The following is a 16006-nucleotide window of genomic DNA, read 5'->3' as shown; positions in this document are numbered from 1 at the left end:
CGAGGAACCAATAATTATTTGGGTTCAGTCAGTCAACCAGCTACAAATCTACCTTATTCAACCCACATTCTACCAGCTTTCTCACAATAATATCGTGGGGGACTTAGTCAAAAGCCTTACTGAAATCAAGATACACTATGTCCACAGCATTTCTCTGATCTACCAAGTTTGTAATTCCACCAAAATAAATAAAAAATAAATTAAAAAATAAATTAGATTGGTCTGGCATGACTTATTTTTGAAAAACCCATGCTGGGTCTTAGTAATCAGAAATTCCTTTTCTAAATGACCGACTGTTGAGTTACCTGTTCTAGGACCTTCCTTGGTATTGATGTCAAGTTCACTGGTCGGTAGTTACCCAGGTCTTCCTTTCCCCCTTTTCTGAGGATGGAGACAACATTTGTCCACCTCCAGTCTGTAGGGACCTCACCTGTTCTCCAAGATTTCTCAAAGGTCATAGACAAAGGCTCTGAAATTACATTCACAACCTTCTTTAGTACCCTTGGATGCAGCTCCTCAAGCCCTGGAGATTTGAATTCATTTAAAGTAGCTAGGTGTTCCCTTACTACCTCTTTTCCTATCTTGGGATGCAGCTCCCTCCTTACATCATTTATTATGTTATCACTATGTTCGGCATTGCTTTCTTTTTGGGTGACGACAGAGGCAAAGTAGGGGTTGAGTAGTTCCCCCCTTTCTCTGTCTTCTCCAAGGAGAGGATCCACCACTTCTTGTTCTTCTTACTTCGGACATAGCCAAAGAAACCATTTTTATTATTCCTAACCTCCCTTGCAAGCCTGAGTTCATTCTGAGCTTTAGCCAGCCTGACTTTCCCCCTGCAACTGTTGGAATCACACCCAGTAGTTCCTTAAGCTTTTTGAAAATTGGCCTTTTTAAAGTCCAGAGTGTGTGTCCGACTACACAGTTTCCCCTTGCCTCTGTATCATGAAAGTCAGAAGAACATGATCACTTTCTCCCAAGTTTCTTTGTACTTCCACTTTGTTGATCAGTTCCTCTTGATGATCCCCTTGATGCTTCTTCCACCTTCTGGGAAATGAAATTGTTGGCGAGGCAATGGAGGAATTTGTTGGACCTTACATTCTTGGCAGAGTTAGAGTCCTAACAAATATCGGGGAAATTGAAGCCCCCCATGTTCCTCCTCTCTTCCTGTTCAGTCTATTCCTTTTGAACAGGTTATACCCTACAATTCCTGCATTCCAGTCATGAGTCTCAAGCCACCAGTTTTCAGTAATGCCTACCAGGTCATCCTGTACTAAAAGCTCCCAATTCATCTTGCTTGTTTCCCTTACTCTGTGCATTTGTGGATTTAGTATCTGTGGATTTAGTATTCTGGGTTTGGCTTGCTGTGTAAGATTGACCAGAGGCATTTTAATTATAGTTCTTGGAAAAAGCAACAGTAATATTTTAAATGTATTTAATATTTGATGGAAGCCGTCCAGAGTGGCTGGGGAGACCCACCCAGATGGGCGGGGTACAAATAATAAATTATTATTATTAGTAGTAACAAGAACAAGATCTCACTAGTTACACATGCATTCATAATTTGCTCGTGATCCTTTTGACTAAAATCATACAGAAAAATCACTCTCATATTAACATGTTGAAGGTTATCAATGGCTAAATGCACACCTTCCTTATGAGATTCTCAATTGTATCTGCTTGGCCATTGCTGAATTGGCCCAGCATGGTTGCTGTTCTTTTTTCATAATGTGTATGAAATTATGATACTTCCATACCCACATCTAAGCTGTCAAGTAACATATTCTATTGAAACTAGCTTCTACGTTAAAACCCACCAGCAAACAAAATTCTCCTCATCTGATGGTTTAATGGGGCGGGGGCACTTTTAATCGTGTCACAGATCTGCTCTCCTTTCCCTGTGTCTTAAATGCAGTTGCTGAACCTTTTTTTCATAATTAGGTCTTATTGGGAGTAACGGGCCTTTAAAAATTCTTGTTTTTCAGGTGGATTTTGCAAACCGTGAAAGCCAGTTGTCATTCTATCAATCTATGGAGAAAACGGGTCAAGATATCAGAGACTTCTATGAAATGCTGGCAGAAAGAAGGCAAGTGGCCCCAGTGTGTTTACAGCAGCCCAACATGGGTCTTTGGAGGTTGGGAGGATCTACCCAGCAATTCATAATTCAAGTTTTTTGGCATTTTTCCTGCCATCATTTTAATTCTTTTTGGCTTTTTACAGTGGTGCCTCGCAAGACGAAATTAATTTGTTCTGCAAGACTTTTCGTCTTGCGGAAATTTCGTCTTGCGAGGCACCGTTTCCCATAGGAACGCATTAAAATTTAATTAATGCGTTCCTATGGGGAAAAAGTCTGGGGGCCCCTTCCGACCGGCACCGGAGCCGCGCAGCACCGCTTTTTAAGGCTGCAGCAAGCGAACAGCTTTAAAGCGCAGTGCGGTCCGGTGCCAGCTTACAGTGGTACCTCGCCAGACGAATTCGTCTTGCGAAAAACAGCCATAGACGAATTCGTCTCGCGAGTCAGCTAAAAACTCGCAAAACCCTTTTGTTTTGCGAGTTTTTCGTTGTGCGAGGCATTCGTCTGCGGGGTACCACTGTATTTTTACAATGGATATCCAAAGTACCATTGCAAGTTGGGGAAGGGGTTAGCAGCCAGCAGCAATTCTGTTTAAATGATTGCAGCTCATAACCAAGGCTTGTAAACGGGGGGGGGGGGCATTTTGAGGGAGAGGCTCAGAGTGCTGTCTAACAGTGTACATTGGACCAAGAGACATGGATTGTGAGGGAGCTGCTGCAGATATTGCCCAGACCTGCCAGACACATTCCATATATATATATAGCAAGGGACTACAAGCTTCTGGGCTGGAAGTTGAAGGGCCTTAGAACAGAAGTGTTTTTTCCCCATCACTCATTTCTGTTGAAGGTCATGGCTTAGGAAAAGCCTCTGAAGCCTCTCTTAGCAGTGGGGTGTGGGGTGTGGGGTGGAGGATATTGAACTAAAGGATCAGCTGCCTGCTTAGAAAATAGCTGTTATTTTTGTCTTTTGATTGAACCTGTAGCCACAGTAGTCGAGCTGTATATGGTGGTCTTGATCTGGGGAGAAGCTGACTATTTTATGTTCCTGGGTTTGGCAGGGATGAAAGGAGAGGATCTTATGACTATGCTGCTGACCGTACCTACTATGAGGCTGTTCGCACCCCAGGAACGTATCCTGAAGATCCTAGGAGAGAATATCCAGCCCGTAGCAGGGAGTTTTATGCTGACTGGGATCCTTACCAAGCAGAGTATTATGACCCACGGTATTACGACGACCCACGGGAATACAGAGATTACAGGGGTGACCCTTATGAGCAAGACATAAGAGAGTATAGTTACAGGCAACGGGAGCGGGAGCGATTTGAATCAGACCGGGACCGGGACCATGAAAGGAGGCCCATTGAAAGGAGCCAAAGCCCAGCTCATTCCCGACGGCCCCAAAGCCCTGGAGCGTCTCCGTCCCAATCAGAGAGGCTGCAGAGCGATTCTGAGCGGAGGATCTACAGCCGGTCCTCAGAGCGGAGCGGCAGCTGCAGCTCCCTTTCCCCACCCCGCTATGACAAGCTGGACAAAGCCCGCCTCGAGCGCTACACAAAAAGCGAGAAGCCCGAAAAAGAGCGGGCCTTTGAGCAAGAGAGAACGGACAAAGACAAGCGCCTGGTAAGGAAGGAGAAACCAGAAAAACTTGAAAAGGATAAAGCGGAGAAGCCGAAACGGAGGGCCAAAAATCATTCTCCCAGCTCTCAGTCGTCGGAAACAGACCCAGAAACCGAACGAGAGCCCACCCCTGAGAAGGTCAAAGGCAGCAGCAAAGCGAGTCGGGAGAGAGCAGATAAAGAAGGAGCTGCAAAGAACCGTCTGGAGCTGATGCCATGCGTCGTCTTAACACGAGTCAAGGAAAAGGAAGGGAAAGTAATCGAACAGCCTGCTTTGGAAAAGTTGCGTGGGAAGCAAGAAAACGACATGCTCAAGTCTCCTTTGCTTGAACAAAAAATGCAGATTTCTCAGGCAGACCAAACCAAGTCAGAGCAGCTGAAACTTGAACCCGCCCGAGTGAAAGTGCCAAAAGAGAAGGTGCTTGCCAGTCACATTGAAGTGGTCGAAAAGGATGCAAAACTGAAGCCTAAGAAGCACCTGAAGGCAGAGCTGCCTAGTGAAGTGACTAACCCAGTAGATCTAGAAAAGCTGGAAGCTCGCAAAAGACGCTTTGCGGATGCAAACCTCAAACCAGATAAGCAAAAAATGGACTTTAAAAGGAGTAGTCAGGAGGAGGAGGAAGCGCGTGTGGTTTTGAAAAAGCAGATTGAGTTAACAAGTAGTGAATCTGAGAGAAAGCCCTTGAGGAAAGAGACTCTTAAAAGGGAATCGAGGAAAACCAAGCAAGAAAGGCTTGCCTCAATGACCAGCCCCAAAGAAGCTCAAGAGCCAGCTAGTATTTCTCTGGGGATTGGTTTACGGCCCAGTTTAGAGCTGCAGGCTAGGCTGGGGGAGCTACTTGAGGAACCCGGGGAAGCCCCGGAGATCCCTGCAAGGAAGGTCAATTCCATCAAATTGCAGCACAAGCATGCACAGCTGTTAGATGACCAAGGAACTGAGCGAGAGGACACATGGAAAAACTACTGCAGTCTTCCCGAAGAAGTGCCCGACCACAAGCTAGCTCAAGAGAAACCTCCATCATCCGATATTGAGGAGAAGATTCCCATTGACATTGATCACACACAGAGTTATCGGAAGCAAATGGAGCTGAGTCGCAGGTTGAAGCAGCAAATGGAAATGGAAATAGCAAAGCATGAGAAGTTTGGCAGCCCAAAAAAAGACCTTGATGAGTATGAGAGGCGTAGCCTGGTGCATGAAGTGGGGAAACCCCCGCAAGATGTGACAGACGACTCTCCTCCCAGCAAGCGGAAGAAATCCTCTGATGCTTTTGACTTTGAAATTAGCACAAAGAGAGAGAGAAACTACAGGAGCTCTCGGCAGGTGAGCGAGGACTCTGAAAGGGTGGCCTGTTCCCCTGGCCTCAGGCCTTTCGCTTTTCATGAGGATGAGGAGATGCTGGAGTCCCCGAGGCTGGTGCCTGTGAAAGAAACCAAAGAGTCACCTAAAATGGATGAAAAGGGTCCTCCATATTCTAATGTGGCTGTAAGGGAGGATTCTTTGAAATTTAATCCCTACGACTCCAGCCGAAGAGAGCAGATGGTAGAAATGGCTAAAATAAAATTATCTTCTGTGAGTTGTGAGGAGGAATTGAACCGATGGGAATCCCAAGTGAAGCAAGAGCCTGGGAGGGTGGACATCACCTTCCCAAGCAGCATTGTCAAGAGAGATGGCATAAGGAAGCGGTCAATACGGGACCTGGAGCCAGGAGAGGTGCCTTCAGACTCTGACGATGATGGCGATAATAAAGCCCATTCTCCAAAAACCCCTTCGTTGCTGGAGAGCTCCAGGTTGTCTTTTTTATTACGGGAGAGGGAAGAGAAACTTCGTGATCGAGAGGAGAGGCTGCCAACCTCTTTGGAAAGGAACAAGTTTTATTCCTTTGCATTGGACAAGACAATCACTCCCGACACAAAGGCCTTGCTTGAGAGAGCCAAATCTCTCTCATCCTCCAGAGAAGAGAACTGGTCTTTCCTTGATTGGGACTCGAGGTTTGCTAATTTTAGGAACAATAAGGACAAAGAGAAAGTGGATTCTGCTCCCAGGCCTATCCCCTCGTGGTATATGAAAAAGAAGAAAATCCGAACCGATTCTGAAGGGAAGCTGGATGATAAGAAGGAAGACCACAAGGAGGATGAGCAAGAGAGGCAGGAGCTCTTTGCTTCACGCTTCCTGCACAGCTCCATCTTTGAGCAGGACTCGAAGCGCCTGCAACACTTGGAAAGGAAAGACGAAGACCTTGACTTCTTCTCTGGCAGATTGTATGGCCGGCAGGCATCCCTGGATGGGAACATTGGCATGTCAGACTTTGTGCCGGAGCCAGTGGTTCTCTTCCACAGCAGGTTTATGGAGCTCACACGAATGCAACAAAAAGAAAAGGAGAAAGACCAGAAGCCCAAAGAAGCAGAAAAGCAGGAGGAGAAGGAGAGTCAGCCCAAAAGCCCAGAAGCAGCAGTGCCTGAGGACAAAGTGGCAGAGCATAAGCATCAGCTTTCAGTTGGGCCATTTCCAGTTTCTCTTGTGCTCCAAGAACCAGGGCCAGCCTTGCCAGAAAAGGTCACGAATGAGAAGTTGCCTGTCAATGCGCCCTCTTTGAGAGAAGAGAAGCCTCTGCCTGAACTTGGTCCTGTAGCTGAAGAACCAAAGCCACTTCCAGAACTCCTTGCTGCTGTCAAAACCGAACCACCTGAGCATATGGAAGCACCGCCAGGAATAGACAACAAGGACCCTGCTCTTTCTGCAGCAACTCCTCCTGAGGAAGACTCTGTATCCCTAGTGCACCCTTCCTATTTGGACACAAAGCCACCCACGCCTGGATCTTCTTTCTCTGAAGCGGACATCGGCACAGATCCAGAACCTGAAATAATCCCACCACCACCACCTCCACCACTCAAACCAGCAGCAAGGTCCGAGGAACTGCCTGAGCTGAAAGAAGAAAATGTTTCACCATCTCTGAACTCTGAGGCTGGTGCAGGGCAGAAAGCAGAGCCAGCTGTGGAGGTCCTGCCTCCAGTCTCCGACACGGAGATGGAAGCCGAACCCCTTGTTGTCATCAAAGACAAGAAGCCATACAAGAATAAACGTTCCAAAAACCCTGTCCAGACTTCAGTTGCAAACGTTGCAGAGAAGCCTGTCACAAGAAAGAGTGAAAGGATCGACCGCGAGAAACTTAAAAGGTCAGGCTCTCCCCGCGGGGAGGCACTGAAGGTGGAAACAGAGAAGGTTTCAAGAAACGCTGCTAAATCTCCAAGTGCTGCACCAGAGCCAGAAAACCCAGAGCCTAGCTTGCCAGTGGGCAGGACGAGGCGCAGGAATGTGCGGTCAGTTTATGCCACCACAGGGGACCACGAAGGCCCATCGCCTATGAAGGATACTCTAGAGGTCACCAGACCTACCAGGAAAAGGGTTGAAAGGGAGCCACCAGACTCTGCCTTGACTCCAACCCCTCCAAGAAGAGGCAGGCCTCCCAAATCCCGTCGCAAGCCTGAGGAGGAAGTCTCTCCTGTGAAGGCTGAACCAGCCAACCCAGAGGTAGAGGAAGCAGAACCGAAAGAGATGGTGGAAGTCCCGAAACCCGTGGAGGGGTGGAGGTCGCCCCGGTCCCAGAAGCTGGCACACAGCCACTCTCCAGCAGCCAGCACTCCTCAAGCCAAGAAAGGGGGGAAGAACGAGTCGAAGGCTGAGAATTTGGTGGAGCCAGAAGAGCCCCCTGACCTCCCTGGCCAAGGCTCGAATGGAAGTGAAAACGGTAACAAGCCCAAGGTGGAGAAAGAGCCTCTTCTGAGTGACCAGAAGCGAGATAGGAAAGAAGTCGAGCTGGAGAAAAATGCCCCCGAAGCCTGCACCATTGAGATTGTGGAAAGAAAGCCCGTCTCTGAGAGAACTCCAAAGTCCAAACGTGGAAGATCCAGGAATGTCAAGGCCGTCGATAAAGCCTCCTTGATTAAGAGCTTGAAAAGCGTTGAAATCCGGCTTAATGTGGATGAAGTCAAAGGTGCTTTGCGGCCCAGCGAAGAGGACATGGAGCCTGTGCCGGCATCGTCCCCCAAGAACAAAAGTCCCCGGAAGGAAGACAAATTGTCACCACATTTCATAAAGACAGAGGCAGAAGACCCCTTCCAGGAAGCAGAGAAAGATCTGGCTTGTGAGTCAACACAGTCTCCTGAAGCAGACCAACTGGCCAAGCAGATCGAACTAGAGCAGGCCGTAGAGAATATTGCAAAGCTCACTGAAAGCCAGACGATTGCAGCCTACAAGGAACAGGCGGCTGAAGTGTCAGATGTTCGCCCAGAGGAAGACGGGGACAAGCCTGCTCATCAGGCCAGCGAAACAGAACTCGCGGCCGCCATTGGCTCCATCATCTATGACATCTCTGGAGAGGCTGAAAGTTTCCCTGCTCCGCCAACATATCCTACCGAATCTGAATCAGAAATACCCGCAGAACCGTTGGTACTGCCACCCGCACGAGAAGAGATGGAGCCTGAAACTGATCAAGCCGTGAGCAATATCTTGGAGTCGGAAGCCACTTCAGTTGAGCAGCCCGCCCCACCGGGCCCTGGCACTGCCCCAGAGGCAGACTCTGTCAAAGAGGCGGAAGTGAGTGTAAGCGAATCCTCCAATTCGGCACAAGAAGCAGAAACCTTGCAAGAGGCCGACATGGCTCGGAAGGAACGGGGCCGCCAGAAAACCACCCGGCCAAGGCGCAAGCGGAGCACAAGCAAGAAAGGGGATGCAGTAGCAGAACCGAGGGCTGTTGAGCCCGAACGAGTACAAAGCAAATCTCCAGTGGCTAACGAGGTTAAAGGGAAGTCAGAAGGAGCCTCGAAAGAAGAGAGTCAAGAGAAAATCTCTCCTCTGGCTTCCCAGCCGGGTCCCCCTGATGCCTGCAAGGCTGCACCCCTGGAGGAGGCTTCTCCAGAGCCTCCTGTGGCAGAGAGCACCCCCCTGCCCAAAGCAGTGGATCTGCTATCTCCGCCGCTTCCAGTTGAAGAGGTGAGCCAGAGTGGCTTCAAACTACAGCCGGGGGCTGACAGTGCTCCAGTGACTCCTCCGCCAAGCACCCCCAATACACCTCTGCCAGCAGCAGCCCCATCTTCAGCTGCAGCAAAGCCTGTCCCCGCTGGGTCTGCCTCCCTTCACTCCAGCACAGCAAAGGTGACTGAGTGGATTGTGAAGCACGAGGAGGCCCGGGCCCGCTCCACCCCACCACCGGCTCTCCCCCCTGACACAAAGGCATCGGATATAGACACAAATTCCAGCACTCTGAGGAAAATACTGATGGAGCCCAAGTACGTCTCTGCAGCCAGCGTGGCATCAACAACGCATGTCACGACTGCCATAGCCGAGCCTGTGAGTTCACCTCGTCTGGTGGACGAAGATCCTCCGCAGCCTCCAGCAGAGGTTGTCCGGCCAGGATCAGAAGACAAGCCAGCTGTCCCAGCCATGAATGCTTTGGAGCCGCCAGTTGCAGAGGCCCCAGTTTTCACCGAGAAAGAGAAGGTCATCAGTGTCATTGCTCCCAAGGCCACTTCTGTGATAAGCAGGATGCCCCACAGCATTGACCTTGAGGAAACCCCACGGATAACTCTGGTGAAGCAAGCGCCCCAGACGTGCCTAGTCAATGCCCTCTCGCCAAAATACAAGCAGAGGCCAAGTACCAATGACAACAGCCGGTTCCATCCGGGATCCATGTCCGTAATTGAAGATCGGCCGGTGGAGACAGGGTCCAGCCCGGGTCTTCGCGTCAACACATCAGAAGGCATCGTGCTCCTGAGCTATTCTCAGCAGAAGACAGAAGGCCAACAGCGGATCACAGCAAAGATCAGCCAGATCCCCCCAGCAAGCGCAGTTGACATTGAGTTCCAGCAGTCAGTGTCCAAGTCCCAGATCAAGCAAGAGCCTCTTGGCCCTTCTCAGCCAATCCCAAAGGGCTCTCAGACGCCAACGGGGTACGGGAGTGTCTCAGCCCCATCGTCCCTTGTGCTGGGAGCTCAGCAGTACAGCCCTTCCCCTGTACTTTCCTCCATTAAGCAGGAACGGGGCAGCCTGGAAAAATCTGAGCCCCTGCACCTCTCTGTCCAGGCGCCCACTTCTCAGTCGGGGCCAGTCAAAGTCCTTTCCCAGTCTGCCAACACTCCATCCATCCTCGTCCACAACCAGATGGTGCTCCCACAGAGCATTGCTTCTTCCACCAACAAAAAGCTTCCAGACCCAGGTGCCCTGAAAGTGGAGACCAAGACTCTTCAGCCATCGAGCTTGAGCCCTGGGGTTGGGCCTCATCACCCCTCATTGTCTGGCAAGATACACCCAGAGGCCAATCATGTGAGTGCAGGGCCCAGCACCCCAGCAGAGCGGGTGGTGTCTCACTTGGGGGTCACCAAGCAGGAGCCCCTCTCTCCACGGACAAGCGGGCACTCTCCGTCTCCCTTCCCAAGGGCTTGTCATCCGGGTGGCCCTTCTTCCCCAGCCCTGTCTGGGAACAACTCCATGCTAGGGATCCAGGGTTCTCCTTGCCCTGGGATCCCGGTGCCTCAATACATCTCCAGCATGCACCCCGAGCAGTCTGTGATCATGCCCCCACACAGCGTCACCCAGACGGTCTCCCTGGGGCACCTCTCGCAAGGGGAGGTCAGGATGAACACCCCTCCTCTGCAAGGCATGCCTTACAGCATCCGCCCCGAAGCGCTTCACTCCCCGAGAGCGGCTCTGCAGCCGCAGCGGTCCAGCACGCCGCAGCCAACCCCCATCCGAGAGATCGTCATGCCACCTCTGTCTTCCCAGCATTCCTCCGAAGAGGAGATGCACTACCACCACACGGTGTGCCGCGGGTCCGCCCCCGTGCAGTCGGACGTACTCGTCATGCAGCCAGACTACCGCTTGCACCCCTCCGGCATTCGGCTCGACCAGTACAACGTGCCCCGGGACGTGCGAATGATGATGCACCCACACATGGCTGCAGTGGGGGGCGACCACCACCCAGAGACCCGGCAGTCCCGCACGCCAGAAGGGAGGTCTGTGAAGACTCCCCCTGCCACAAAGACTCTCCCGTCAGGCAAAGATGCGCCCAAGGCCTCGGAAGTCAAGATGGCTCACTCCCCGCACAGTGAGCCCCGCCTCCTCAGCAGCCAGCTGCCAGGACTGCCTCTGACGCAACCAGTCGTCGTCCCTCACGGCGTGCAGATCATGCACCCGGCGGGCACCTCCTTCCACGATTACAGGACGGTCTACGGGGACATGAGGAGCTACCACCCAGCGGCTCAGCTAGGTCATCCTCAGTTTTCCGGGGCATCGCCAATCGGGCTGCCTTCTCGGAGTATGACCCCCTCACAGGTAAGCCAAAAGCACTGGGATCAGTAGGTGGGATGCTTCTGTATCTTGTACCACCTTGAGACTAGCAGCGTTTAGGGTGGCATCATAAGCTTTTGTGGACCAGGTTCCATGTCTCCAGGTGTCATAGTAATTGATAAAAACGCAGTCTACAAAATTCAGTAGGGGCTAAAATGTGTGCAAAAAAAAAAATCTTGTTCATGCAAGCTGCTTATGCCATAGTGAAGCCGGTTCCTCTTTAACTGAGGTCCCTGATGTTGCCTGTGAGAACCACAGCACCCTCAAACTCCTTGCATGGTGCATGCTAAGGCTCCTGTCCCTCCCGCGTGTGTGTGTGTGTGTGTGTGTGTGTGTGTGTGTGTGTGTGTGTGTTGGGTGGATTGTCTGCTGTGTTTTTTATTTTGAGGTATGTGGAGTTTTCCCCATCTAGTTGTTTTGGGGGCAGGGAAGCATTCTGAGCACCACCCATCTTTCTTCTGTGAAATCGGTATTCTGTGGTGCCCACAACAGTATCAAAAGTGCCCCTGGGCCCCAAAAGGTTAGGGATCCCTGTTTTGCAAGACTGGCTGTTGTGTTTGCTGCAAGAGACCCAGGTGGGAATTGGCTCCTGTTCTTTGAGGTGCCCAGAATAGGATTCCTTCCTCTCCACAGCCTGGGAGTTGCTCTGCCTGCCCATCTGCCTTGGGAGTAGGGTGTGCATCTTCCAGGCTGCTCCCAGCTTCCAAGCCTGCTCTTGGCTTATGTATAAAAACATTTTGGGATTGATGCAGCTGGGATGTGTGTGGTAAGTTCTTGCATGGCTGGGAGGCATGTACCTCAGAAGGAAGTGGAGAGTGCCAGCAGCTCTACCACAAGCATTTGATGTACAGGGTAGCAGGTCACAGGAAGTGTTATTGGGGGTCCCACAGTAGTCCTTAATCTGTAGCTGTGTGGCGACAGATGTGGGGGCTTGGAAATCAGGGTCCTGGAAACCAGAGAAGGCTGCTCTGGAAACCAGAACCATGGTCACAAAGGCAGGTTATGGCTGAGCATGCAGATGCAACATGCAGAAAGCCTTGAGGAGGAGCCATTGTTGGAGACCCTAGGGATAGAAGCCACAAGTTTGTTTGTTTTTTATCTAGAATGATAAACCTGCACTAGTTTGCTTTTCTGGGGAGAGGGTGTGGTGTTTCTGAGAGCTTTGGAGTTTGCTACTCCTTTGCTGCCTGCCAGAGCCCTCTTTCAGAGAGCAGGCACAAGGAAGGCAGGACCAGACCAATGTTTCCTCCTCCTCCTCCAATGCGCCCTGCTTTTGTCTTTGTGCTTCTCAGGGTCTGCCAGAAGGGGAACACACCCACCCCAGCCAGCCAGCTCATAGCAAGACTCCCCAGCTCTCCCAGGAGCCCAAGGGAGCCCAGGCGGCAGGAGCAGACCCCACTCACCACCCAGTGGCTGTCAACCGGCACATCCAGCAGATCGACCCCCACTTGCACCTTCAGCGCAGCCAGGCAGATGCAGGCCAGACCTCCTACCCGTCTCCCGTCGCTATCTCTGTCAAGCAGGAACTCCCATCCCCACATCAGGCCCCAGTGCAGAAGCCGGCGCTCTTTATCCCAACGACCTCTGGGCCTGGGGCTCCTCCAGGGCTGCCCCTCTCCCGGCCCGAGCCCCAGTCGGTGCTGAAGCAAGACCTTGCACCTCATCCTGTTTCCCAGAGACCGGTGGACATGGTCCAGCTGCTGACCGTGAGTTTTCTGTGCTGGCTTTTGATTGAATTATTGTTGGTAGGAGGTTGCGGGGGGAGGCCTGGTGACGAACATTCAGGTGGGAAAGCAGGTGCAAGTAGGAAGCAAGGGGCTGGTTGTAAAGGAGGGCCCTCAGTGGGCCACAGAGGCTGGGCTCTAGCAGTAAGGCACTTGCCAATCTTCCATCTAGTTGTTGAAACCTCCAGGGGTGGGGAATCCTTTCAGCCCAAGGGCCGCATTCTCTTCCAGGCAACTTCTTGGGGGCCGCATGTCACCGATGGGCAGGGCCAGAGGCAAATGTGCATGGGGCAAGGACACATTTCAGCTGGGCAAAAACACAATGGGTGGGTGGGGGGTCATGGGGGAGTATTTGGTGGCTGGGCCTGAGGCCACCCCCTCCAACTCTGCCCTGCTTCTTTGCAGTTATTCCATGGCTTTCCTCATTCACATTGAAGTGTTCTTCTCTCCTCTCCCCCCCCCCAATTTGCAGAAATACCCCATTGTCTGGCAGGGTCTCCTGGCCTTGAAGAATGACACGGCGGCCGTCCAGCTGCACTTTGTCTCCGGCAATAACGTCCTGGCACACCGCTCCTTGCCAGCCCCAGAAGGGGGGCCTCCCCTGAGGATTGCTCAGCGCATGAGGCTGGAAGCGTCGCAGTTGGAGGGCGTGGCGCGCAGGATGATGGTAAATGGCTGGAGCAAGAGGCTCCTTTCTGAGGAGGGTCTCGTGCCCGCTGAGTCTGTTTGGCACGTCTGCCTTGGATCCAGCCGCTCAAAGCCTCTGAGAGACCAGGCTTCAGAGGCCTGTTCAGTCTGCAGCAGAATTGCACATTGCAGGACTGAGCATGGCTGCGTCCTGTGGGGAAAGCAGGGGTTGTTCATCATAGCACATGAAATTACCTGTCAGGTGTTGATGGATGTGCTTTTGCAGGCGCCTGGAATGTATGGCGCTGGGTCCTTGGGAATACAGGGATGAGGCAGCAAAGCACGTGCAGATGAGATGTGCTCTTCAGGGGTCTTGTCCTGCCTTCCAGGTGGAGAGCGACTATTGCCTGCTGCTGGCCTTGCCTTGTGGACGAGACCAAGAGGATGTTGTGAACCAGACAGAGTCGCTCAAGGCAGCCTTCATTAGCTACCTGCAAGCCAAGCAAGCCGCTGGCATCATCAACGTTCCCAACCCTGGCTCCAACCAGGTATGGGGAAGGGAGGGAAAGATGGGCTTGTTTCCTCCCCATAATGTGTTTAAATGCGAGGACTAGAATGCAGTGCCTGAGCATATGCGGAACGCATTTCCCTCACCACTGTGTGAACTTAATGAGACTTATCTACACCTGCTCTTCCAGGCAGGCTTGAGACATACCCACCAGATCTCTCCCGGTCCCCAGCTTTGCTTTGTTCTTTTGGGGATGTCACAGCTGAACTTGTGAGGCAGCAGCAAGGTGGAGCCTGTTGAGTTCGAATCAAAAGAGCTTTCAGCACAAGCGGCTGAGGGGCTGCCCTTTGTGCTCCTGCCTGGGGCGAGTGTGTTGGCCATTGAGAGCTTGTGTGGTCACCCTTTCCCTCCCCTTTGTGTTTCTCTATTCCAGCCTGCCTACGTCCTACAGATCTTCCCACCCTGCGAGTTCTCCGAGAGTCACCTCTCCCGCCTCGCCCCAGACCTCCTCGCCAGTATCTCAAACATCTCTCCTCACCTGATGATTGTCATTGCATCGGTCTGAGAGTGGCTTACAGTTACGGACTTCTTTCTCCAAGGCCCTACAGCAAAAACAGAGAGACAGTGAATGACAAAGGAAGGGAGGATGGACGGAAGAGATTGGACCCTCCTGCCCAAAACTCTGGCTATGTAGTGGCCGCCATTCTACCTTGTATGTTTACATATTGCTCTAGTGAAGACAGACACCTGAGGCACTTCAACGAGGCAGACTGTTCCTGGGAGCTGGTGCCTCCTTGTGGGGGAAATGAAAGGAAGGCTATTTTTTTTTTTAAACTTACGAAATAACTTAAAAACAAAAAAAGGAGGAGGAACCAGAACTGCCTTTGCACTAAATCAGTGACTTTGGACCTTTGCACAGTTAAAGATTTGTTGTGGCGTTCAGGGTGGATGTCTCGATACACGCACGAACTTGCGTTGTGGACTTAGAAAACGCAGGACCTGGGAACTTCTGCTCCAGTCTGCGGGTCAAGGAGCATTTCACGATGTGTCTCCCCACTCCTTCTCCCGGATGACCCCGCGCGCTGCCCCCCCCTCCCCCAATGCTGCAGTTGCCTCCTCTTCCTCCTCCATCATCTGGGATGTACAGTTTACACTGAAGCAAAGCAAAACACAAAAGGGAGAGAACTATTTTCCTTCCTGGTGGGATATGCAGGACTCTGTGGGTGTGTGTACATAGAAATATATATATATATATAATATATATATATATATAAATATATAATACTGACTTTAAAAAGAAATCTGATCCCCACAACATACTTTTTTTTAATCTGTGCCAAAAAATGTGTTTTCAGAGAAAATCTTATTTTCATACTCAGACTTTGTATTTGTCACTCATTTGTAAGTGTGCTTCATTTAGACATTGCCGCCTCCTCCCCGCCTCTCCCTGTTCCTTCACATGTGGAAGTGTTATACACTTGTACAGACTTTTTATCTCCTCCTCCTCTTCCTGTCCTTGTCGTCCTAACAATTAATTTATGGAAATGTTTTCTCAGCGCCGTTTTGTTTTGTGTGTCCATTGGATTACAAACTTTATTAAAAAATACAAGACATTCCAGTCTTTGGTGTGCTGTGTGCAGCTGGCAGGGGGAACTGCAATTTATTTATTTATTGTACTACTTTCAACCTCTTTGCCTTCTGTTGCTTGATTCTCACCTGCTACTTGTACTTGGATCCGGTACTTTATACCCACTAGCACCTTTAACCCTAAAATGCCAGGTATCTAATTTCAGGCAGGCAAGCAGAGCCTGGTTTTGCCTGTCACGGGAGATGGAACCCATGGCGGGTGAGTGTGTCCGCATTTTCTGTCAGTCACTTGAAATGTGTATGTAGAAGAAAAACACTGGGTTTGGGGTTTGAGGATGCTTGCTCTTCGTTCTTGTGGATTACAGTGGGGCCTTTAGTGCAGTTTAGTCTGGATCCAACCCTACAAAGAAACGATGTCATTTAAAAAAATGGAATTCCACGAGGTTCTGCAAATATAGCATATATTTGCTTCAGGGTGAGTTAACTCCTCCTTATCCTTTCTGGAGTGCGTCGGAGCAGAACTGTGGGTGTT

The 16006-nt window shown here is 51.0% G+C and overlaps 1 protein-coding gene across 7 annotated transcripts in view; it reads left to right on the top strand.

Moving 5' to 3' along the window:
• Positions 1-15505, top strand: part of SPEN (spen family transcriptional repressor) — a 67863-nt gene extending 52358 nt beyond the window's left edge. For 5 of the 7 annotated variants that reach the window (XM_033159338.1, XM_033159337.1, XM_033159335.1 and 2 more), the window contains 6 exons: positions 1983-2083; positions 3129-11013; positions 12321-12734; positions 13225-13419; positions 13769-13927; positions 14321-15501. In XM_033159338.1, coding sequence (XP_033015229.1) covers positions 1983-2083; positions 3129-11013; positions 12321-12734; positions 13225-13419; positions 13769-13927; positions 14321-14452 — 8886 coding nt within the window. In that variant the 3' untranslated portion in view covers positions 14453-15501. Of the gene's footprint in view, positions 1-1982; positions 2084-3128; positions 11014-12320; positions 12735-13224; positions 13420-13768; positions 13928-14320 lie in introns of all 7 variants that reach the window. The other 2 variants (XM_033159336.1, XM_033159340.1) reach the window with 1 other exon arrangement.
• The last annotated feature ends 501 nt before the right edge of the window (positions 15506-16006 follow it).

This window comes from Lacerta agilis, chromosome 8 (assembly GCF_009819535.1).
Source record: "Lacerta agilis isolate rLacAgi1 chromosome 8, rLacAgi1.pri, whole genome shotgun sequence".
In the NCBI taxonomy this organism is placed as follows: Eukaryota; Metazoa; Chordata; class Lepidosauria; order Squamata; family Lacertidae; genus Lacerta; species Lacerta agilis.
Note: the sequence above shows the minus strand (reverse complement) of the source record. Positions and strands in the feature narration are given on the sequence as shown.